We start from the raw sequence: 26,342 nt of genomic DNA, 5'->3' as shown, positions 1-26,342 counted from the left end.
TAACCTGCTTATCTGAGATGACACTTCTGGGTCTAGTAGCTGTTGTCCCACTCTAGGCTGCACTTCAGTAACAGCAATTAAATCTCATTTTAAAGAACAGGGCCTGTCACATCCTAAAAACTTTATTCAATTATTCATTGAAAGTAAAAAATTAGAAACAACTCCTGTAGAATTTTTCAACTGATTGGAAGTCTAAAGGAAGCACACAAAGGTTTTCCCCCACACATGCAAACTTTGTCTTTTGTAGGTGCCACATGATTAGGAATAATACTGTGACCCTACTACTTGTGCTACAAAAACAACTAGAGGTTTCAGCTAAGGATCTGAAAATAACATACAAAGAACTATGCACATTTAATAACAGGACATAACTCTCTTTTGTGCAGACAAAGAGTGAAAAGAAGCTCAATTTTAAGTCTTTTATTGGGAGGAACTACCGAACAAGGAGCTTCAGGCAAATACAAATTTAGCAATAGAGCAAGGAGCAAAACACTCCACAACTGGCATTTTGATTATGGGCTGGCCTTTATTTTATGTGCTCTCGAGTGCTTTCAGCAAGTGCTGTGTTCCATGTGTGGCTCTTGCTAGAGTGCACGGCAGTTCCACGGTCTCTGAAGCTCATCTGGGGAGCAGATGCCAAAGGAGGCCTCCAGCAGTGCAACGAGACCAAAGTGGACAAACCTGACACCTGAGATAGGCAGAACAGGCCACCGTGGACCGACTGGGGGATGTGATGGGCAGACAGCCCTGCTGACACAGGCTGGTTTTGAAAGCTTTTATACCAACATGGCAGGATAACCATCAGCAACTTCTGATCTTCTCCAGTAAGCTCTCCCTACCAGATTCATGCCATATTGACTTCCAGTGCATATTAAAATCAAGTGTCTTTAGAGAGGGTTACGATAAATTATTAAAATGGAGAGTGGTTAAAAAACTGCAGAGGAGATATGGGAAAGAAGCATCTGAAAATTTCAGGATGATCAACTCCACCATGTAATTTTGGCAACAATTTGATAGGAACCAGCAGTCAGCTGCTGGAAGAACTTTCTTCCATACTTTATATAATGGATATGACTATAATTAAAACTATGTGTAGCAACGAGAAGCAAAGATAAAGTCAGCTTTCTCTTATTATTTCCAAAGAAATCTAAAGGAGGTTTGTGTCAGGATCTTTTCTCTAGAGATTCCAGAGCTAAAGATACTAGAGAAAGGAGGCTATCTATCCCTTCAAAATCTCCCCAAGAATTATACAACCTGACTATACCACAGGATTAATGTTGACTAAACCCAGTAACAACTACACAGGTTCTGCAGGGAGAAGAAGAAAAAATTACTTATGGCTTATTGTCTTTAAAAATCTTCCTCAAAATACCTTGATTGGACTGAGGGAACAAAAAAGGAAAGGAAACCCCTGCAGGTTCCTCCTGAATGGGGTGGCATCATACCTATACGTAAGAATCCAGCCCCAGGAGAGGGAATTTATCACAGCACAGGGAGACGCTCACATTCCTTACAAACATGACTGTACTGTGCTCCAGCATGAGATTACTTGTTCTTGTAGCTGGGGAAAAAGTATACTTTAATCTTCATGCTATAGAATTTTTCATGTCTTTTCCTTCCCCAGTAACTCAGTAGAAGAGTTTTTTTAAGCAACTTGTATTTCCCTACCACCAGGCTCACGTACCTGAACAGAACACCTCTGAGGAACAGTTTTTTCAGTAAGCCTTGGTCATCTGATAGACTACAGGATAGCTAAGTTCTGCAACTGAAAAACCTGGACTACTTTCTACAGACAAATGCTCACTAAATGCATTAAAGCTTCAGGCAACAGTGGACGTGTGTATTCATATGCTTTTCTCAATCTGTTCCAAGCTGATGAACAGTCTAAATGGATTTTAAATTTCGTAGCAAGCTTAGGCTACCAATTTGTGTCTGCACTGGCTGCTATTCAGCCTAAGAATAATCTAATACTTTACAGCATGCTTCTGTTCAAAAGACAAAACTATACAGGCCTTCAGAAAAGACAAAGCATTTACATTTTTTAAGGAGTTCACGTTTGATTCCTTTGCTGTGATCCCAGTATTAGCATTTTCAAAGTTTGGAAGTTTCATAGTCCCTTGGAGGGCTATGAAAATAAGACCACAAAATGCTTCCCCTTTACCTTAGAATCAACCTTCCAAAGCAATCAGATGACAAAAACAGCACACAGATGACCTGAAGGTATTTCCAGACATCACATCATCAGTTTCAGGATATATCAGATACTTTAAAGGTAAACAATACCATTAATTTGAGAATAACTATTTAGGGACCAGCTTTGTAAGTGACCTCATTTCATCTGCTTGTAAGCACAATTCCTTTATCTATGAACTGAGGGCATGAATTACCACTACTGTGAAAATCCCACTTTTAGCTACTCCCAGTGACTAGCTGTGTGTAAGGGTCAATTTCTTTTATATTTAGAGGACGAAGCTTCTATAAAGCTTAATTATTTCTCTGTGGGGCTTGAATGATGAAGGCACTTTGCAGCAATCAGTGGCTGCTTGGAAAAAATGCTGTCTTAGGATAAACAGCTGAGATGTGGATCTGGGCTGTATTCCCTTGTGCCAACTGGGGTTGTTTCAATCAGCATCGGTGCTGTTTATGTGTCTGAACAGGGCAAGTTGGGGAAAATGGGCTGTGTTCAAGTGCCATGACTAAATTAATTAAATCTGCCTTCAATGGTTTTTTTTAATTTTAAAAACAAATATAATAGATTTCAAAAATTTAAATGCTTCATGTGTAGCAGATTTAAAAGGAGTGTTTGAAATATATATACCAAAAAAGCAAAGAAGGGCCTGGAAGAATGCCACATCCCCCAGTGTGCAACATACTGCACACAGCCTAATGACACCATATGAAGATCCTCCTACATCTTATTCCCTGCTCCTTTTTCTGCTCTTTCTGGCCTCCATCCCTAGCCAAGTATTCAGGTGATTGCTTTTTCTTGGCTTGGCCACATGTACTATCATCTCCTCTGCCTCTCTTAGCATCTGCCTCTTGGAGAAGTGCCCTTTTTGCCCCTTTCTCCCAGGGGACAGCTCCACCTGGCCCTGACACTGGGGGTCTATATTCAGAGAGGTCCTGCTACCTCTACCAGCTGATTACATTTGCAGTAGCACCATCTGTCTGCCTCCCTCCCCGATCACTTTAAGCCCATGGGCATTGCTTTCCTTGGTCACAATAAGTAACACAGCATCCTCTCTTGGCTGAAGGCTGAGTTCTGACTCAATCCTTTCCACTCAAATTGCACTGTGCAACTGAGAGCAGTGGAAAGATACACAGTAATAATCACAGCGGGTTCATAATGACATATCAGCACCAGTAAGGCTTTGATTCAAGTGTCAGTGCCAAGAATCTGTGGCAGATTTGCTATGTTCCTGTGCTGTAAGCTAGATTTGGGTGGAAAAACAATGGCTGAAACAGTCATGCAGAAAGCATGACCATTATTTCTGTACACACTCACACACACTTCAACACATCTGGAAATGCAGCACGTAATTGATTTAATCCAATTTTGGTTAAAAAGCTCCTCTTAAAATGATGTCAGATCAACAAGCCCTGTGGATTTCAGAAAGGGCTATACAGGCAGCCAAGCATTTCCATACTCAAAATGTGTACCCAATCTGCCTTATTGGCCAAGTTGCTATGGTATTCTGAATTAAAAAAATGGGCCCTTTCCTATTCAAACTCACAATTAAAGAAAAAATTTTCATGTACTTAAGCTTTCATGCAGCATTCCACTACTGCAACGTTTCATGATTTGTCATTTGAAATTACACGCAACAGCCAAAACACCTGTCAACTACAAAACAATTGCTGCAGTTTAGCACTGAACTGCCTGGATGCACAAGGCAGCATTCAGACAGGCAGGCAAATCAGGGGCTGACTTCACTGATGGGGCTTTCACCCTCTGCCCTTGTTTGAACTTATCTCCAGAGGTGCACAGAATGGATCAGGCAGAGGTGACACAAGAGCAGCAAGAACATCAACACCTCTGGGAAGCTCACTTTGCAACCAAAAAGTCTCCTCCATTAAACTGGCAAGACTGACTTTTGATCCCCTTGAGAACTTTAGCTTTTGCAACACACAGCAGTCATGTTGAACGTTTCAGCACTGCAAGATGAATGTAAATATTGATGTCTCACTTGTCAGCACTCCCAGGGAGAGCTTTGCCAGAGTGCAAGGTCCTTCCCACTGCACTGCCACACCACCAGTTCTTGATGAATTAAGAATGAACTGTGCAGATTCATTTGGGTACCAAAATGCTGCTGCCAAAAGGTTTGTGCTGATTTGAGACACTCTGGGAAAAGTACAATGATGCTTAATGGCAAAACTACTATCTCTGCTGAACAAAACCTGAAAATCCAATTAAAGATCCCTAAGAAGACAAGAACCAGGGTAAAAAGGCATAAGCATAGTCCCATTTTAGAAAAATCTACATGACTATTATACTCACACAGTTTTTATTTCAAAACCCCTTATATGAATGCACATTTTCTGATGCCAAATGCAAAATTATCTCTTATCAATCCATGATAACAACACCTACAGCTTGGTCAACACCTTGTACACCAGGAAGTTGCCCTGCTCACTGTTTAGGACACCCAGTAATCCTCCCTTTTGGCTCCAAAGTGAAAGTTTTATGTGCCCATATAAACCATATATTATATGCAAACTCTGTCTCCTCTGCTGCAGATAGTCATGAACAGTTCCCTAGATCCAGAAGTACTCACAATACTTATTATGTTGCAGCCATAATGACTCAGTGTTTCATTAAAAGTAACTACAAGCAGCCACTTAAAACTGTGGCAACAAAGAGTTGAAGCTTATACACCCCATAAAAAGTACTGTTCAATCAACACAGCCAATAGAAAATCTTATGTGTAATGCAGAAAGAAGGGTAAGTATTGCAATAATTTTCTTGGACAGAAGATACCTTTTTCCTAATGGCATAACAAAGCAATTATGCTTTGGATGTGCCCACTGGCTATACTGAAGAGTGACTAGAAGGGGTAGAGCATCCTGCTTGCCTTACATGACCAGGCTCAGTAAAATCAAACATTTAAAAATACTTACATAGTCATGTCCTGATAATAAGCTCATGGCACTTAAAAATAATTTGGTCTTGAAGTAACAACAGAATAACATTTAACCACATATCCTACACATATTATGGGATGCACATCAATACATATCTTACACAGCTTTATCTTACAAAAAGTGATGTTTTTGGAGCCACTTTCCCCTCCAAGATAAGATCTCAGGCATCTGTCATCTATCTTGCTCCTATCAAGCTAAGGAGTCTGACAGTGTGAAAGAGAAAACCGACTGTAGCTTCCATTTCGTTTGACCTGTAAAGAGAGTCTGCAAAACACCAGAGTTCTAATGTTTCAGGAGTGACTATCAATGACAGGCATAAAAAGCATTTTCTACTGGTCACATCATCACATGTATCACCCAATTTTGAAATGAAAGAAATCCCAGTATCTCCAAGTTTATCAAAACGGAGTTACATGGAGCAACATACCTTTGAGATGTTACTGGAGCGGCTCACGGAATGCCCCAAAGCCTTCTCGTTCTGAAAGAGCAAGAACAGCACTACTGCAGCAACAAGTCACAGCTATGAAAATACTTAAAAGTTGGCATTAGAAATCAAATTCCATGGAGACAGTCTTACAGCTGGGGGCTTTTAATGACATTGCTTCTATTGCCTGATTTACAATAATCACTGAATTGCTTTGTCTGCTTAACAAGATATTACCTTGCAGAATACCACATAGGCAACACATGTACAAACTGACAAATACTAAAACAGTTATTTCTTTTTTTCTGAGGGTACTGTAAAGGCCTTTTCTCAGATGGCATCAATTTCAGAAAGGATACTTCTCAGTATCATGAAGACCTGCTTCATCTAAAACAGACAAACACACAAAGACCCTCAAAAATAAGGACATAATACTTATGCAAAGGCAAATGTTGAACAGGACTACTGCCAGAACCTGTATGCTAAGAACTGGCTCCAATCATAAGGGACAGCCTAGCTGATTTCATCAAAGGCACTGTAACCATAGCAACAGGGCAAAAAAAAAATCATTGAAGCTACAGGAGACAGGAGGAAGAAAAAAGGGGGCAGGAACATGTTCTGAAGCTATGACAAAAAGAGACCAACACCGGTTGGCAAGCACAAAGACTTGCCACTGCCTGTGTGAGGTGTGGGGGAAGCAGGCTGTGCTTGGCCTTCTAGGGATGTGTGGGAAGCAAACAGAGCAAGGCTACATGCAACAAGGGAAAATGACAGCAGAGAGTGAAACCCTTGGGTGAGAAGTCTCCCTGAAGCAAGACAGGTGACAGTCTCAAATCCAGCCCAAGGTGCCAAAGACAAGGATGAAATTAAACAGAGCAGAGGTTTCTTCATGTTAACTCAATTCCCCCCCACCAACACTCCTGTCTAGCTGAAAAAGATGCTTGCAAGGGAGCATGACTGAATTTACACAGGCACCTGCACTGAAAAGGATGTGCTGAAATTCAATAAGCATCACAGGCTGGAAGACAAGACCTGTATTTGTACAACACAGTAGATGATGCAGAGTAAACAGACTTTTAGCTGCTGCCACAGAAACTTGTCTCTCTGCCTCTGCTCCCAGAACTGATTTTATCTGATAGATGCCAGGAGCCTCCAAGAGACAGATGCACATATTATCTTTATTCATCTACTGTTGGAAACATATCTATCAGAGGTTTCAGTCAGCAGATGACTCCAAAATAGGAACATGTTTTGTTATTGAAAAAACGACCATTTTAAAACAAAATTACAATCTTGAAAAGTATTCCCATAAGGGCTACAGAATGCATGCACACATAAATTTAGGAATCTGTGATATTCCTAATGGACTCCTAAGCACCTAAGTGCTTTTTAACATCTCTGTTTCTTAGCCACACAATGCAGGTACATCCATAACATCAACAGGAGATTCACAATAGTAGATTTTAATAGCAGGCACAATCAATGAGGAACAGAAACATCAAACAGATAAAAACTATTTAAAAGGCAAACAAACAAATCTCCCTTTTCACTCTATATCCATCACCAGTACATCAGTCCTGGGATCTTATAGAATTATGCACAAATTAACAGAGACATGGGAATGGCAAGGCTAAACTCTCATGGTACTCTCAACAAATAAAAATCTTCAGACTATTTCTAGTATGTTCCCACTGCACAGTAAGACATATTCTGGCTGTTAATCAGAGCTCCAAATAAGCTCTCCTTCCCTCATGCAAAAGCATTGTGCTTTGCACTTGAATGAAAGATCAAGACAAAAGCAACATCTGCAAGCAAGGACCCTACAATTATCACCAGTTAAAGTAAGTGTCACTCTCCTTTAGCAATTCAGTTTTTCTGTATGGAATAATGGGAATCCTGCCTTTTGAAGGCATCCTCCCCGACCAGAACCACCTGGCAGGTGTTTAAAAAACAAACAAACAAACTCCACCCAGATAGGAAAAAATTACAAGTGAAGCTTGCTACTCCTCCTGAGCCATTCACCAGCAGATGCTGTTCTGAGGTCCCCAGCAGCTAGTGTGGCTCCAGAAAAATGACTGAAAACCAGAAAAATTGCCACCCAGTCCTCTGGATGCACTTGCTTGCAATGGCCAGAATCCTCCTCCCAGCTTTCCTTTCTTTTTCTACCTTCGCCTTGAATTTGCTCCCAACTGTGAGTGACAGAGCTGCCTTTTTCCTTCACCAGCTGCTTCAGCTCACATCTGCCTTTCTTCAGGGCTCTAAACTTTGCCTTCTCCACCTTGCCTGGCTCACTTTCCCTTCTGCCACCATTCCTCAGCTGCATGACATCTCTCAAGGCCTTTTCAGTTCAGATATCTAGAAGATGATAACTCCCTTCTGTCCTTTCTTTTGCCTCAGTCTTTCATATATTCAGCATTTCAAGTTATTTTAGCCTTGCTTCCCTACTCTACTGTATCCATTTTCCACTAAGCACAACAGCTACATAGCTCACACAGCCAAACCCAGAATTCCTGTGAACTCCAACACATCAGCTCCTACCATGAGCAGCCACAGCAGCCACAGCTGCTCTTGTCCACTCCAAACACCACTGCATCAAACTGACCTTTCTCCAAACTTAGCTGCAGACTTACTGCAGCATCAGCAAGTGGGCACCCGAAAGAAATACAACTTAAGTATCTTGGCCAGATGAAAGGTTAACAATATATCAGTAAAATAATTTGGTTTTGTATTTCCAACACTCTGCTTTCTAGTCCTTAAGGCAGGCAAATAGAAGACAACAGAGGAAGAAGATTCATAGCTTGTGCAACTATCTTGTGGTTATAGCTGTGACTACACACCTAAATCCAGTCCTATGATTAATGTTAAACCCATCTTTTATCTCTGCTCATAGACCTGCAGAAGAAACTGCAAGCCAGATCCCAATGGGTTAGCAAGATGACTTTTATTCTCTTTCCATCTGGGAAAGGAGGACAGAGGGCACCAGAGGATGGTATTCCTTGCTTCCTGAACTCTTCATTCTTTAACACACCAGTGACCTGTTAGGGCACTGTATTCCCCATTCTGCAATACAAGTTCTGTTTTACATTATCTTACACAATATCATGGGTTAAGAGCTTTATCTGAAGATAGGCATTCTCCATCTAAAATCCCAGTAACAAAGAGCAGAGACTTTTTTTTGAGGACTGTGTTACTGCAAAGCCACAGAGAGAGACATCCCTACAAGGCAAGTACTAATGTCTCACCCCAAAAGAGACAGAAAACCAAACCATGTCAGACTGGCGAGAGCACTAACAACTTGTGGTTTTCTACGTGGACTCTGAACTGCATTTTAATTTTATTTTGTGCATTACAATTCCATTTTATAATGACAGATTAAGCATGAGATTGATATCTAGCAAAATACTTACTGTTATCAACAATTCATGTCAGTAATTTTTAACAAAGTCTTCTGGGTAAATGGTTGCTTTTCTTAATAAAAAACTTTGCAGAAGAGAAGAAATAAGTAACAACTGCTCTGATTCATACAGCAATCTTGCTGTATGAATGATCTAAATTAATCATTCTTAGATCTGATGAGAATTACAGAATGGAACACAGAATGGCACTGCTTGGAATGGTGAGGTGCTGAAGTACTGAGTAGCTGATCCATGCAGGGCAAAGCAGCAAATCAGAAGTGCAACTCTGTTCTTCCATTGAGTCCCACAGCCAGAGCATGAATGCATCACTGTTCTACAAACATGCAGTTGTACACACCCAGGTTTTGTTTCGGGTTTCATGACTGGGTCAAATTTCCTGACAACTTCTTCCAAGAATTTCTGCAAATCTTGCTCTGCAACCTGAACAATTTATATTAAAAAGAACATATGCTTTTAGTCTGGGAAGAGGAAATTGCTGCTGATAATATTGGCAAGTGCACTTAATTGTCTGAAGTAGATAGAACGAGAGGAAAGAAATGGGAGAACACTTTTGTTTGCAATTATTTCCTTCACCTGTCAAAACCAATGGATTGTTAAGTTACAAAAGCTTTGTCAGCACTACATCTTGTCACTGACAGAACTTGACATATAATTACTCAAGTAAGAAATGGTACTTTGCATCTGATCATCTGACTATGACCTTTATTTCTTTGTAGTTACCACATCATTGTGGAAGAGCAATAACTATCATCAAGGTTCATCAATGATTTTTGCACATAGCTAGAAGAGAAATGAAATTAAGAGTAATGCCATACAAGAGTAATGCCTGGTCAAAAAACATTCATGGCATCTATGCTTAGCATCTCTGCTCTTGTGGAGTATTAACTTAAAATACTTGTGCAGTGTTTACTTGACACCTGAAAGAAAAAGGGTGATGGAAATCACATCACCTATTTTCTTTTGTTTTTGCTTTTCTGGAGACACAGTATCAATATTGAGATAGAAATCCAAATCATGCCCCTTGCATCTAGTCCAGTATCTTCTGTTACTGGATAATCCCACTTGATTCATAGCAACCAGCAATTCATGGCTAAGTGCAGAAAACCAATGTAAGATTTCAGATGTATCATAAGGGAAAATCTATAGCAAGTTCACTGTGGATAATTCAGAGAGGTCTCTAACTTGTTTATTCGTATTCATATTAAGCCACTTCACATAGTGGGAGACAAATGCAGAAAAACAGCCTGAAGGCAAAAGATAAGCCTGAAAGTAAAACATAGGAGAATTAACAAGCTTTATTCCAGGCACTGAACTTACAGCTGTGCCTGAAATCATCAGCCACAGAAATAAAACCATGAGCCCATACGGCTCTAACAGAAAAGAGTGGCCAACAAAAGCAGAAAACAACAAACAGACCAAATGGCTTCAGTGGCAAAGTTCAAGGAACTGAGGAATTCAAAAACCGGCCATGGCCCTCGGGGGTTTGGAGAGGCAGGTCAAGGAGACTAGCAGATCACAAACAAGAAATAGAACTGAGAAGAAATTCAAAGAACAAGGCAAACACAGCAGAGTGCAGAAGTTAAACAGGAATCTCTTGCCCATGTCTGCACCCAGTGTGGACAGAAGCACCATGCACTCCATCTCCCCCTGCCTGAAGAGCAGCTCTCACAACATCCATGGATGTGCAGACTCGTCAGGCACAGGTCCCTACATGGAACAGATACGGCTACTTGTTGTGCACTGTTCTGTGCCTGGCTTTGCCAGTTTAGTCCTAGGACTATGAGAGAGATACAATGCCTGGAATCTTTCTTGCCTCCAGCCAGATGGTGGATAAGGTGACAATAGCATTCTCTCCAAAAAGGCCCTCTTCTCCATGGCTTTGTTCAACGTACCATTTTTCTGGGGTTTGCATTGCTTAGCTTTACTTGCAAACACTCTGTAAAGTGCCTCCTATCATGCATACCCAGCATCTCCAGCTGCTAGTACAAAATGGACACCTGACTTCCATCTCCCTTCTTTAACCGTCTGAGCTAGAAGATGATATATGTGTTTTCCTCTTGATGACCAAAGGCTGCCTTACCTGGAAGCACAAATTTTTATTTCTGTACAAGACCATCAGTCTGGTACATGTCACTAAAAATGTATCAATCAATTTGCACACTTTCTACATGCACGTGCCCTGGGCCCAATTTCAAACAAAGAAAGTAGACTACAAAGTTTGGCACCCACCATGTTTTACTGATGTTCTTATCTTGCTGTTGCCAGACAACCTGCCTAAAATCGATGCACGACTTTATGTGATGCAACACAAAAAAATGAATCCTTCCCTCAGGGAACAAATTATATGAACTATAAAAGACGTGATCCAAAAATACACACCTTTCTTGATAATGGAAGCAGTACACGTTAAGCTTACAGCAAAAATGCCATTTCAAACAATTTTGTGTATTTAACAGCAGAAGGAAAGAGACAGGCGCTGAGGAAGTCTGCAATTATAAACACATTAAGAGGAATAACAGTCTATCTTTTACAAAGTAATTGCATTTAATGCAACTGCTGGAATTCTCATGGTACACTAAACATGTCAATATGCCAAATCAATTGACTATTTTAAACATTCACCGATTAAAAAACCCTCCAGGCAACTGGTAACTTGGAATTTCTCAAGCTGCCAGCGGGCAAGAGGAAGCCTGCATCCCGGAGAGCCTGAGACAGAGCTGGCCTTGAGCTCCCCGTGTCTGCAGGGCCCTGCAGGTGTCAGGCCATGTTTTGGCACCTGCTCCTGCCATCACTGCCTCTGCTCATCTCATATGGTCCACAAAGCTGCTTTTATCTTCAACTCCTACCATCACAGTATACTGCTAAAACAGCGAATTAATCTCCTAGCCAAGCTAACAAAGGCCTCCTCAGTCTAAAATCAGATTCAGAACAACACCAGAAAACTGTTTATTTCCCAAATAAATATTGATACTTCAAGTAGTTTCTATATTGCTCAAAGACTTGACCTTCTTTTCCTCCCTTTACATCTTAATGTAACATGATTGCTTATTAACCTATTTCTGACTGCATGGATCATAAGGGCAAACAATGTTCCCTAGAGAAATTGGAGAGATCACTTCCCAAATGATGCTGGGAAAGTGCTCAGGGCATTTTTGTTACCATTTAACGTGATATGGCTGAAAGCACATGACAAAAGAACTCTTGAAAGAGCACTTGTAGACATTATACACATTTAGCAATACCTAATCAGTACAGACCAGCTTGCTTTTTCCTGAAATTTTATCTTTGCATCTTTATTAGTGCAGTCAGCAAAATATTCTGCCTGAAGCATTTCAAACTTAGCGTTGAACAATCACAAAAATTTAGGCAAATCATCAACTAGGGCCTACATTTGCCATTAAACTCCCTGAGCCAAACACTGGTTACACTGAGATTCTTGTAAGACTCTAAATTGTGATGTTCTAGAGAGTTTTATTCATGTTACATTTCTAGCAACATTTGTTTCTAAGTTCAGACAACTCACTACAAATAGGGTCATAGAAAAGCAAAATATTCAGCCATCCTTAAAGAAAACTGCTTTGGGAAAAAAAATATTATTCACACCTAAGGGAAAATGTACTTTTTATTTAAAAGATAGAGCATTTGAACTGCAAAATGAGAATCTTTTAAAGCATAAATAAGCTAATAAAAATTTTTATTAAATGACTCTTCAGAGTTCCTGACTAATTATCCAGTAAATTCCAAACATGTTGACTGACTATATACCACAAAAAATTTGAAGAACATGCATGCATGCGTGAATGCCCACATTTACATACTTTTCTGCTCTTTAAATTAAAAAAGTTCCACTCCCCTTCTCCTCTTAGAAAAACCCATACAAAACTAGAGAAAGCACATATACAGCCATCTATCTTCTCTGTTTCCCCAAAACTCACACCCTGATACCAGAAACAAATGGCAAAAGCCCCTTGAGATGCAGCAGGCTACCCTAACCAGTAACCCAAGAGCATTTTATATAATTTTGTCAAGAAAGCACAGTTCTCACACAAGGCCTCTCCTGATGCTAGTGTGAGTCCATAGTGGGCTACCTGGGGCATCATTCATGGGCACCTACTGGTGCTCTGCACTGTTTGGTGCTGCGAGCATTTAAAGTCACTGCAGTCCTGCAGGACAGTGCATGGCAAGAACCTGGTAAGGTAGGGCTTTGAAACACCTGGCTGCACCCCAGCCTCCTATGCCACTGTTAAGCACACCCTCCCACAGCCTGGCTCAGCAGAACACTTCTGCAACTGTGAAATTCAGGGCTTCCTGCAGAAATTCAGAGCTGAAGAAGCCAAGGTATGATATCTCCTGCTTTTACACGTCTGTCTGTCAGGGCCATTCTGCTTGCTCACAGTTGTGTGTGAACAACTGTGACTCAAGATCATTGGTCATTTCTCTGACCAAGAAATCCTGTGATTTCCACAGTGCTAGAGGCTGCAAAAGCACACAGGATTTAACACACTCTAAATGTACTTCCTGCCATCTGGGCACACTGCTGGCTCAAAGACTCTGACTGAGTCACTACAACACCCTGACCGGAAGAAAAGTATTTCAATAGCTACAAGTGGTAGTAGGTAGTTTTAAAAACACTAATTTACCTTAAGGCATGAGAAACAGAGATGAAACAAATTGCACTAAGAGTCAGCTAGAAAAACATGTTTGCCTTTGCACATGGAAATCTACATTTACTACACAATCAGCTGGGAGAAGCAGGAACACATCTTAAAGAACCCCTGTGCAGGAAGGGACAGCTGTGCAGTGCTTACACTGCACAACACTGAAGCCAATGAAGCCCTGTTGGCTAAATTAAACAGGGATGACCCAGCACAGCAGGGCCATCAATCTGCAGGCCAGCATACAGTAAAAGGAAAAGAAAAAAATATTTTTCTTGAGCAGGTGGTGTGGATACAGAGTATAGTGCCTGAAGCTGGAAAGGGGATGCTCCACGTGGGCAGCCTCAAAACCTGAAAACCTAGAAGACATCAGAAGACTTACAAAACCTACCAGCTGAAGAGAAGGAGAGCACTGCCCTTCACCCATTTGGGGAACTCAGCACACACACTGTCTAATAAGGAGGGCTGAGGCTTCTGTGTGTCTGAATGAGCCAAATGCCAGCAGCTGCGTAAGAACTAAATTTACCACTACAGTCCCAGGAACGCCTGCATTTCCTGCTAAAATAAAATCTCTGGGCCATTAGCCTATTGAAACAGAAGCTTTTCCACTTAACTGAAGACATTTACTCATTCTCTTTCTGCAACTCTCATGCTCCAGTTCCAGTGAAATCCTGCTCAGTCTTGGGAGTTTTTTATGGAAACACACATGCATCAGCTCAAAAGTACTGATATTATGCAAGCAGTATTAAGCAATTCACTTCTTTGGGTTCCTCTGTCTCACTCATTTATTCCTACGAAACAGAAAAGGAACTGCAGCTGTGGAGTGTGCTGGCTGACCTACTGGGGACAGTGCTGCATTCCTGCACTGACACAGCATTTTGTAAAGTTTACTTCCCAAGAGAAAAAGGTTATAACTAAGCCTCATACTCACATTAAATCTCCTGCTCTTTATTTATCTAAAGCTTTGACTGAGGACTTTTTTTGCCACAGGAAATTGCATCAAAGTTATCAGGAAAACTGTATTAACTTATACAACTTGACTTTTGTCAAATTGACTTTAAATTGACCTCCACCAAACCTAGATTTTAAAAACTCAGTTTCCATCTTTTCTATGCTCACTGCTCTACACATTCATTATCTGCAGAAATCACACTAGCAATCTGTGAAATCTGCAACTGGTTTAGAAAACAATACATATTATTAAAACACATTTTTTAATTTTTTGAATTAACTTTTAAAACATCACAAAGAACCACTGAACAATTAAAGGCCTTTTTGTATACTTGCTACAAACATATATAATCATACCTTTAAGGGAGGCTGTTTTCTCTTAGTCTTTACACCTCTAATTGAGTGAAAAGCTGAAACAATAAAAGAGGAGCTTCACCACTGGTACTAGAATCCAGCAGAGAAGATTCCCTTTGGGGGTAGGATCCTCAGTTTGCAAGCTTTTATACCTGGAACATCACACCAATCACATGCTTACTGATCCTTTTAAAACAAAGTTCTGATCCAGAACTGAAACTTCTCAGTCCACACACCCCAAAAAACCTATTTCTGATTCCTCTTAGTTTTAAAAACACAAAAAAACCCATCATCCCTGAACATAAGTACCATCCTTCCAGTGTGAAATGACTGCTGAAGCATCTTCCTAGAGATTGAAGAAAAGTAACAACTGCTTCGGAAATCCATTTTTCTTAAAAGCCAAATCCCAGGCAAACAATATTGCTTATCTGGACATTACAAAATGGAACAAAAATCTCTCTTAGATTTTAGTTTTAAAGGGGCCCTTCAGAAGGTGGCCAGCAAGAAAAAAAATATGCAAAGCATTCTCTAAAAGACAAAACAGATGATTTGGCACAATAAGCACTGTGGGAAAAGGCAGGGGGAAGGATTAGATGCTGCCGAGCTGCATCCTGCAAGTGCAGGCAGTGAGAGTGATCAGACAGTACCATGGGATAAGGGTGCAACCTGCATGAACAACTGGACTGGGCTCTGAAATACAGAGACTTAAATGTACAGGGACTCAAACCAGAACGTTGTAGCCCACATTCACACTCTGCTATATTTAAAATTCAGAGGTTTTGTGCTTCAATACAAAGATACCAAACAGGAGTGAGATTGATGTGAATTTGCAAGGAAAAGCTAAGGGTTAGATACATTTACCATCTTTTGCATTTTAACTCTTTGTTTTCCTTTCATCTTTTCTTACACATATGTGCTATGCTTTGAGGAATGCCTGTTTTCACAGGCGTCTAGGAGGAAATTCATAGATGAGATTAAATGATTTTTTAGGTCAGGCAAGACCTGAGACTGGTGAGCAGGGATTCCTGCAACAAAACAAGCATCATGAACAATGGGAATCAACCCAAAGGAAAATGCATTTACAACTGATCAAAAGGTAACAGTTCACCCTGCAGTTATGACAGTTTCCTACTACCCTTGCAGTTCAAGTTTTAATAATCCTCCAAACAGGGAGATAGAGGTATTTAAGTATCAGGTCTAGAAAAATTCTGTGAGTCTTAGGATATACTCCCTGTAGGCTTCCCTTGTTTAATGTGTACAAGTGAAGAAAATATCTCATCTCCAGTGAAAAGTTGCTGGGGCAAACCTCTTCCAGTCACTTAAAACTCCAAACTTTAGAATCTCTAAGTAGTGAAATAGCTAGTCTTATCCTGCAGCTAAGAACAAAGTAGCAAAACAGAGAGATAAATAATAAAAGCTAGAATTCAAAGGAATGAGTGGCCAAATTTCTACAGAGATGCTCAGAAAAGCTGATAGTTTTCTTCAAAGGTTCCTTAACACCATCTGCTGCTAGTACCCAAAATGACAGAACGAATGACATAAAAAAGAGGACATAAAACTGGAAGAGCCTCTCTTAGTACATTGAAGTATTTAGATAACACCCACATTATCCCTGAAAATCAAGCTGTACTACAGGATTGAAACTTTGGTGCACAGTGCATGTGATTTCTTATATAGCACCTTTCCTCCAAAACAGTATTCCGCCTCCAGAGGAAATACTGCAGTTGTTCAGTGTTGAACAGCACTAGGCAGCAGCTCAAGAGCAGGACAAGATGATACCTGTAAAAGAGACACGATGAGGCCCGTTTGCAATTCACAGCCTCTTTCAAAACACACACCTGGAGTTTGATATCAGTGTCCTGAAGCAGGCAAATGTGGCAGTCACTTGGCAGAAGAGAAACCTGAGGCACAAGGAAGTTCTGCTGCCCTGAGTGAAATTCACCCCTGTTTGTACAACTGCTGCATGCAGCGTTGCTCAGTGTCACAGCCAGCAGCTGTGTCCTGTTACAGGCACGTGGCTGAACAGCGTGTGTGGCTCGCCCAGGATGAGTTTCATGTACACTGAAACCATGCCAAAGCAAGGAGAACACGAGCAAGAGCTCTCCCCTCCATTCTTCTTGGTTGCAGAATGTAAATCTCCAAGCTGGATCTTGTGAGGGCATTGATTTTCACATGGAGTCTCAGAGCTCAGGATCTGCTTCAGGAGCTGCCTCCTAGAGCCCACCACCTGGCAAAACACTGAATGCTTCTCAGTAACTGCTTCCTCTAAGTCAGTGATGCATTGCCTTCCACCAATCTCATTTCACTGGTGAAACTTTTTTATTTGTCCCCACCACTTGTAAATTTCATCTCAGATTGTCACTGCACTTTCTTGGCTGTATAATGACTTTTAGTTCTCTAAGCATATGGTCCACAAGCATGCAGAAGGTGCTCCACAATGTCCTCATTCCCCTGCACATGGAAGCAAGGAAACTGAGGGTGATGCAAACTGGTATATGTTCAAAGATGCCTAATTTGTTTTATGGTTTTCTGTTTGTTTTGTGCTGGAGTTTTGGTTTTGTTTGCTTTTTTGCTGTTGTTTCTTCTTTTTTTTTTTTGGTTTTTTTTTCTTGCAAGTGAGGCCCCACAGCATAAGAAATCTAGAAGCTTGCCCAAGAAAGTTAGGCTTCTTCTAGGTGCTTGGATATTTAAGTTTTTCCAACCTTTGACACATTCAGAAACCCTGCTGCCTGTGCTCCCAAGCACATGGGCATAACTGGAGCATAGCAGTGTAACTGAAGTAAGAAGATTACATTGCAGGAGGGGCATGTTTTGGTGCAAGACTAGAGGCTTATGGAGATTAAAAAACATTTTGCTTCCTAAAGTGACAGGGTGAAACCAGGAAAGCCCACACATAAACACTGCCTATAGGTGAGCATTGCTTTGTATCTTTCAGCAGCAGATACAGTGAGGAGAACAGCCAGTGAGCCAGTGACCACATCAAGTGCATCTTCAGCCACCACCACTGTCCCCAGTACCTCTTAACCCACATCACATCTGCACTTTGTGTCTCCTTGTGCCTTTTATCGCTCCTGACTCTTCTCAAGATACTGCTCCTCCCATATGAACCTGCCCTTTTCTCCTTTCTGCTGCTATCTATATTGTCTTTCTCTGTATCTTTCCCCACCTCTACAATAACTTGGAAATATTTTTTAATTCAATGCAAGAAACAGAATTTGGGATGTTATACAAAGGAGGAGGACTTCCAAATGAAGAATCTAGAATGGACAGAAATATAGTCATCTTCATAAAATCTAATCCTGGGTGCAAAGGGGAACTCCTGTAAGATTTAGAAAATAGGATTGCAATAATTTTTAAATCCAGAAGGATTTTATTTCTCTGCCAGCTAACACTCCTCGGAAGTGGAGCATTAGATTTGGATTCCAGTTCAACATACCCTTCTAACAAATACTTACAGATAGGTGGTTTTATTCCCTGAAAGATATGGAGGTAATCTCACTATACAAGAGTGACAAATACTAGAGGGCCTAGAATGACTGGAACATTCTGTCTGGATGTAATTAAAAATCAGAATACTGTGCCAAATTCAATTGATACTTTCAAGAAAGAAGAAAAATCAGGAGCAGGGCTGTGTACTGCTCAGCAATACAACACATGGCAAAAGGCTGGAACTGATTCAGAAATCTTATAACCCAACACAAGAAAAGATAACTGCAGCAATCAACAAAAGGCACTAAGAGGAAAGGATATTGGTGTAAAAATGAGAGGTTTCAATGGAGTAGAAAGACTGTGAGGCGTATTTATGTCAAATGCATTAAAATGCACACACAGACATATACACTTACATATTACAGCAAAAAACCCTCACAAACTACATTTAATGGAAAGCATCTGCACTGATAGGGTCAAATCAAGGGCTACAATAAACTAAGACAAAGAAACCCTCTCAAAAGAGAAATCCTTTAAGTGTCATCTCAATTTCAATGACAAGGTAATTGATTTTATTTGTACCACAGACAACAGCAAAGAAGAAAAGCTGGGCTAACCACTGAGGAATGGCTGAGGAACTAGGAGATACACTTTCTGTAGTCAGACCTTCATGGCCTTGGACACTAAACCTTCCCAAAGCTCAGCTGAAAATAAGGGGACAGAGTCAGAGATCACCTCCGAAAAGCACTGACAGGTAAAAGCGGTTCACATCTAAAAATGGTAAAGAAGAAGACAACTTGCAAAAATGCTCGCATTACAATGAGCAGATTCTCTTCCCACTGCTGATCAGGAGCTCATGTTTCCTTCTTGTTAAATTCACACTTCTTGCTATTGCAGATGCTCTGTTTTCATCTCAGAGGTATCTGTGTTCACTCTTCTCTTCCTTTCAGTGAGAAGCATGTTAACATCTTCCCTGGAGTCAGACACGTGAGAAGGCTTCTACTTGTGCTTCTGCAAATCAAAAGCAGCTGCTACATGGCATGGCATGGCAGAAGTGAAAACTCTTCTAGATAAAAAGCAGAAGAGCAAGTAAGGGAAAGGAGGACAGAGCAAATAATAAGCGATATAATCAGCAATACAACTGAGGAAGAAAAAACCAAAATAGATAATCCTCCTCCACCCCTAACTGCTTGTTTTTGTTTTGTTTTTCTAAAGACAGGATGTCTCTTACATTTCTTTTCTGAATTTCAGATGAGATTTGTAGGTCTTTTGATGAGAGACAATTTGCACAAACCATTAATGGTTTGAAGCATCATGAAAAACTAGACTGAAGAGCCTGATGCAGAAGCTTTTTCATAGGCTAGGTGAGAGACTACCAGACAGCAAAGGAGAATGCAGAGTTCCTTTCCAACTACCCACCCAAGGAATATTCTTGTCCCTGTTGTACTTTATTTGACTTTGAGATAAATGGGCTGCAGAATGAGACTGTTTAAACATCCATCCTACACCTGCTGCATCTCAGAAATCCTTTCACACAGAAGAACCTCAGCTCCCACCACTAAGTCTCTTCCAGCTGTCATCTGCCATAATATTATTATAAATTTCGTAGGATACACAGTTTCTTGATCAAAAGACTGAAATAAAAGACAAAAATCTGCATTTGGACCAGATTATCACTGCATTTACCTAGCTTGATTTTTCAATATGAATTTGGCCTCTGTTCTGTTTGTTTTTTAAAAAGATTGCCTTTCTTGAATTTTCATGTACATTGTCCTAAGCCTGTTCCTCTCCACACAGGACAGCTAAGTACTTTATGCCAGGTAACCAGGAGATAGTCTCAGTCTTACCACTAAAAGGGCTTTGCTCCAGTACAGCTGAGGGAGGCAGAAGAAAGGTTTCTTGTAACGAGCTACATTTCTCAGTATCCATAACACTACAGTTCATTAGGAGGATTTGCATCCTTTTATTTTTAAACCATACTGTGTAGACTAAGGCAACCTTACTGAGAAATCGGCTTGGTCCTGGACCACTCTTCAACTCTTCTTTACATTTAAAACAGCATTTTTGCAGAAGAGAAAATGCCCAATGCCTAATTAAGACCTTGATAGGGCTGTAATTTGTTTAAATGCCACAGGTATGTCATGAAAACAATGGTGCAAAATACCAACACAAAACTCCCTGCCTTGCACAGCCAGTGAAAATCTGCCAACCAAAATAAGCTTTATGGACAGAGATAATTTTTTTTTGCCTGTCTGCTGTGTGTTTGCCATTTAAATAAAGGCATTTTGGTAAATCATGAACCTTCAAAGCAGATCTTGGGCTTACAGCTCTCCTCCCCTTGCAGCCACTAAGAAAAACAGGTAGAAAATGTCTTTCAATTGTGAAAATCTTTTCAGTTGAAAAGCTGATGTGGCAATGATGAGGGATTGTCATCACAACCTGTCACCAAAGTTCACTATTTTAAGGCTGTTGAAAACCAACAGGGACAGTTATAAACCACTGTCCCTTAGAAAGCAGCAGGTCCCAAGCTTTGTAAGCAATTTCAGGGATTCTGACTGCAGTTAAACTCTTGGTTCTTAATTTAAGAGCTTCTGTCCAACTGTAATAACTGTATCAGACTGCAGCACAGATGATCACTATGTCAACTCCTATTCTGACCCTTAATTGTAACCTGGGAAATGAGAAGCTAACAGAAGTCAGGAGACTAATTTCACTTGAAACAAGGGATATTTTGAGGGAGAACAACATGCAGTCAGTATTCTCAAAAAGACCAGGGTGGATGTAGGGCCACAACTATGGAAGAGAGAAGTATTAAAAAAGTAAAATATCAGAAGCAGAGTTCCTGAACAATGCAGACAGAAAACAATGGGATTATTAGTCTAACCAAGATGGCCCAGCCTGGATTTCAAAGTAGAGCTGGTGCTTCAAATAGCCTAAGGTATTACATCTGGTTCTTCAAACTAATCTGACCCCTTTGAGACAGACAAATACTTCCTTGGGGAAGAGTGTTGCTATATTTCAACATCCTAATATTAACTACTGACTGTCAATTGAGATAGAATAAGTACCCCAGCGAGTCATAAAACACTAATTTTCCATTAGACAGCAAGAGAGAAACTGAAGACAAGTAACAGCAACAAAATTAGTAGTTAATAGAAACCAGATGCAATGGTAAAAACTGCCCAAATATTAACTTAATATCAAGAGAAAGAAGTAACAGTGTGTGGTAACCATAGAATGCCCTGAATATGGAGAACAACCAACCAAGTCAGCATAAGGGAGCTTAAATTCATTGGTTTTGAGATTGCTTCCTGTTACGCTAGGCTAAGCTGACATTATATTAGAAAGAGGGAAAAAGAGATCCCTGGACAAGAGAAACAAAAACCCATGTTAGCAGCATCTCAGCTGCCCATCAGAAGGTGTAGAAACCAATCTCTGGAAGAACATTTTCTCCCAACACTCTTCTGCTACCTCTCTTTTGAACTGCCAAACTGTACCACTGAAGAGCTTCAGATTCCCTTTTAAAAAATAATAATAATAGCAATTAAAAAAATAATGCATCTCCACAGTCTTTGCTAGGACCTAGTTCAAGGATTGTCTAGGAACATGAGGAACATGCCAGTTCATCACCAAATTGCCACTTGAAGCATTACTGGCTCTAGTACCCAGAATCCAAACTGCTTGCCACCTTTTAAGCAATGACAATTCAATTTCAATGAGCTCTTATACACAAAAAACCCCGTCCATTACTCAAGATTCAAAATTATGAAATTAGATTAAAATTTATAAAACAAGTGCATGCATCCCCTGTCACAGAAGCTGAGTACACCAGAATACACGATAAAAAAAGTCTGCAGAGGAAGCAAATCTTAAAAAAATACACATTTCAAGCATTACTTAAAATTTGAGTAAGATTAAAAAAAACAAGAAACCTTTATCTACATTATTTTCCTTTCAGTTACTTACAGGACAGACACATGGGAATGCTCAATGCAGAGATCACAAAATTACTATTTCTTTTAACATACTCATTGTTTTGGTACCACTGTTTAGATTTTGATTGTCTTACATCTCACAAAGAACTAACAGTATGTTTTATTTGTTAGGGTTTTTTTGGTTTTTTGGTGTTTTTTTTTTCCCTGGAGGGGTGAGGATGATGATTTGGTTTCTTTTCTGGGTTTGTGTGGTTTTGGTGGTTTAGGGTTGTTTTGGTTTTTTTTTGTTTTTTTTTTCTTTACTGGGACTGAAATTCAAGGTGTTTTTTGTCCACCAAATGAGGCTGCCATTCAGAGAGGCAAGGCTGTCTGATGTTATCACCCAGTCAACAGGCTGAAGACATTGTGTGCTTTGCCAAAAGGCATAATAGAAAAAAAATATGGACGTGACAAGGGGGAAGGGTGTGGTGGGGAAATAATCTAAGTAGTCTGCTGAATTGCTAAACTGAAGAAGTGGGAAAGTCACCCCCTTGCAGTGCTCTTCTACACAACCTCACCTTCTCCAAGCCAATAATGTCTTTGGAGTACATACTATGTTTTTAAGCACTTCTGAACAACATTACAGTACCCTTCTGGTGCCTGCAGTACATCAAAATAAGAGAACTTGGAAGAAACAGCACTGGTGGATATGCTTTGTCCAGCTGTAAGATGAAAGGCTTGAGTTGAGCTCTTCAGATTTCCTCACAGATAAGCTCATAAAGAAAGCACTTGAATAAAAATTCCTGCCAAGCAGAAGACAAAGTTCAGGGCAAAAGTATTTTAATTCATTTCAAGAAGGGCAGCACCCAGTTAATAGAGTCTGAAGTGATACTGGCAGAGAGAACTGTTACCACCTTCAAACCCACTGTGGAACTCTCTTGTGAAAAACTCCATCACTTCAGTTAGAGTAAAAGACGACAAGAAGCTCAGTTTTGCTCCTGAGAGAAGCAAAAGAACTTTAAACATCAGTCTCCAGAGACCTACTTTTCTTTAGCCAATCTGACCCTCTAAACTTTACTTTCTGAGACAACTGGCAGAAGCATTGATTGTTTGACAGCTTGTTCTTGATTATCTCTGTTTAAGCCACAGAAGGTTCCCATACACTTTGTAACAGCCACCAAGCAAATACATTCAGCAGCATTATGTTACATAAGCAGCATTTTCCAGTTACTGGGTGAGCCTTGCAGTTAAGATAATAAAGCAGCACCAGGAAAGTGACTTTCAATCAGTCCCAGTCAGTGATTTTGTCTTTCATTCAAGTATAGCAGACAGATCATAGAATCTAAGAATTATTAAGGGTGGAAGAGACCTTTAAAATCATCAAGTCTAACCATTGACCCAGCACAACCACTGTAACCTCTAAACCACATCACCCAGTACCAGATCCTGATGCCTCTTAAACACCTCTGGGGAGGTGACTCCACCACATTCCTGAGCAACCTATTCCAATGCCTGACCACCTTAACAGTGAAGAAATTTTTTCTCACATGAACCTCCTATCTCATCTTTAGGCCATTTTCTCTTGTCCCCGCTGTAGGCAGAGCAGAAGAGACCAGGCTCCACTTCACTGTGCCCTCCCTTCAGGCAGCGGTACAGAGTGACGAGGTCCCCCTGGAGCCTCCCCTTCTCGAGTCTAAACAAACTCAGCTGCCTCCCCCATTCCTGTGAGACAAGTTTTCTAGACTTTCATGAGCCTTGCTGTCCTTCCCCAGCACCTCAGTGCCCTTTCTGGAGTGAGAGACCCAGAACTGAAGGCAGCACTTGAGGTGTGGCCTCCCCAGTGCCGAGTACAGGGGGATGATCACTGTTCCCAGTCCTGCTGGCCCCACTGTTCTTGATACTGGTCAAGATGCCCATGGCCCCCTTGGCCATCTGGAGCCACTGCTGGCTCATATTCATCTGGCTGTCACCCAGCACCGCAATCCTTCTCTGTGGAACAGCTCTCAGGCCAATCCTCCCCCAGCCTGTAGAGCTGCACGGAAAAGGGATGTTGCTAACAAAGAAATATGGATTCCAAGACACATTACAAGAGTATTTTTAGGAAATGCAACCGTAAGAAAGAAATGAGAGACTTTAGTAACAAGTGGAAAGAATCTGTAAGTGAAAGCAGCATAACTAGATGAACTGAAATTTAACAAAAATTAATCCCAATGTCAGAACCACATCAAGTAGAGACATGAAAGGGAAGGAGAGCAAGTCACAAAAAGACATCAAAAAGCAGAGGAGGTGGGAAGAACAGCATAATCTGAAATTCTCACTGTTCTTTACAGATTTATGAATGTTAAAGATCATACAGAAAAAGTTTCTTTTTTTTCTTTAATGTGTGTCTTGTTTTTCTCAGTAACTCAACGCAACAGTAACTTATCAAAGTTTAGCTCTGCTTTTTAAGTTTGACTGAACTGTCTATTGACAATTGCCCATTTTTGTCCTCCTCCAGATGTTCTTCTAAGATCGTCATGCAAGGGCAGGGTTTCCCCATTGAGGCTGGCTCATTGCTACTGCAGCTGACAGGACTCCTGGGCTTCCAAAATCCTTCGTAGTCCTTTGACATAACTCACAGTGAAGGAATTAAGTGGCATGCAAAATGTTATTAACAAATATAGAAGGTATGACTGAGTAGCTGTAATATTTGTGGTCATGCTGCATATGACAGAGACAATTCTCAGTCAAACCACTCATCACAAAAGCCGTACCTATTTGTGCCATCTTCCAATACGTTTGGGAAGCACTATTATATGGGGGATGGTGTGCCGACTTTTGACATATCACATAATTACATGCCTCCTTTTTCACTACTCCCTAAGCACCTCCTGTTGAACACCACCACAAGGTGCTTTAGTCCAACCTGGTACAGCAGTTCCTATGTTTTCAATTCTAGCTATGGTCTTAACTTTGTTGACAACTTTAATACTTTGGTTATCATGAGTGTAAGGGGCTCTCTGGGTCTTTGAGTCAGTTCTCTGGATTAATCAGTATTCATGAGATTTGCATTTAGTGCTGAAGGGGTCAAGAATACATTATCTTCTACTCCCATACAGGAGATTATTCTCTCCAGAAAGTGAATTTAGATCTTAGTAAAAAATCAGCAAATCAAGAAAACAATAACACATGATAGGAAGAGAACAGGAAAAAAGAAATGCCACTAGTGCCTCAAATAACTATAGTGCAGAGATACAGTCAGACAAAAGTATCCCAGGATGACACTATAAAAATGACAAAATAAAACCACATTCCCCTAATCCCAGGCTGCAATTGTTGCTGTTCCTTCCCTCCTGACCTCCATTTTCTCAGTGCTTTCAAGCTGCCAGCGTTCACTAGCTTCACACAAACTCCTCAGGGAGCACAGGAAAGGCACAGTGACTAAATCTCTCTGCAGAGTCCAGTGCAGAGGTGGTCTGACTTGGAGAGATTCAACTGGCCTATCCGTATTCACGATTTTATATCTCAGTCCAAGGTCTGAGGTCATCAGCATCAACAGGCCAACATTTACAAATGGTGTTGAAATGCCTTTCTGTTAGCTTTAAGCTCGGATGTTGTGTGTGTCTGCAATCATCTCACTTCAGGATTGTTCTCTAAACACTGCTGAAGGTCAAATACATGACCAGGTAGGTCCAAAGCAAAACTGCAATGACTATCATTTATTATATACAAGACAGCAAAATGCTACTTCACTTCCAGTCTGTTCACATGCTGTTACTTTAATATGAATGCACAAATAAACTGGACCAAGCCTGAGCTGTGCCAAGACAGCACGTCACTCAGCCCTTTACCCAAGACTTGCTCAGAGAGAAGCAGCTGCAGCTTGGCACATCTCTGCACTAATGTGCTCATTCAGCTCTTAGACTGGGCTTGTCTGTATTGGCAGTCATGTCCTGACTCACTCGAGCTGCACTCAATTCATGGAGATGCACATGGCTGCCTGCTCCCCCTCTGTCTGCACCAAACCCTACACAGCTCACATCCCCACTGTTATTTTTCCCATTCTGCAGTCACTCCC

At 40.7% G+C, this 26,342-nt stretch overlaps 1 protein-coding gene across 3 annotated transcripts in view; it reads right to left on the bottom strand.

The window, feature by feature from the left end:
• Positions 1–26,342, bottom strand: part of MARCHF8 (membrane associated ring-CH-type finger 8) — an 88,149-nt gene that overhangs the window by 18,400 nt on the left and 43,407 nt on the right. For all 3 annotated transcript variants that reach the window (XM_064716804.1, XM_064716806.1, XM_064716805.1), the window contains one exon: positions 5,570–5,620. In XM_064716804.1, the coding sequence (XP_064572874.1) occupies positions 5,570–5,620 (51 nt within the window). The remainder of the gene's footprint in view (positions 1–5,569; positions 5,621–26,342) is intronic.

The sequence above is a fragment of the Zonotrichia leucophrys genome, chromosome 6 (genome assembly GCF_028769735.1).
Source record: "Zonotrichia leucophrys gambelii isolate GWCS_2022_RI chromosome 6, RI_Zleu_2.0, whole genome shotgun sequence".
NCBI classification, from domain to species: domain Eukaryota; kingdom Metazoa; phylum Chordata; class Aves; order Passeriformes; family Passerellidae; genus Zonotrichia; species Zonotrichia leucophrys.
The sequence above is the reverse complement of the archived record's forward strand: the minus strand, read 5'-3'. Positions and strand labels throughout refer to the sequence as shown.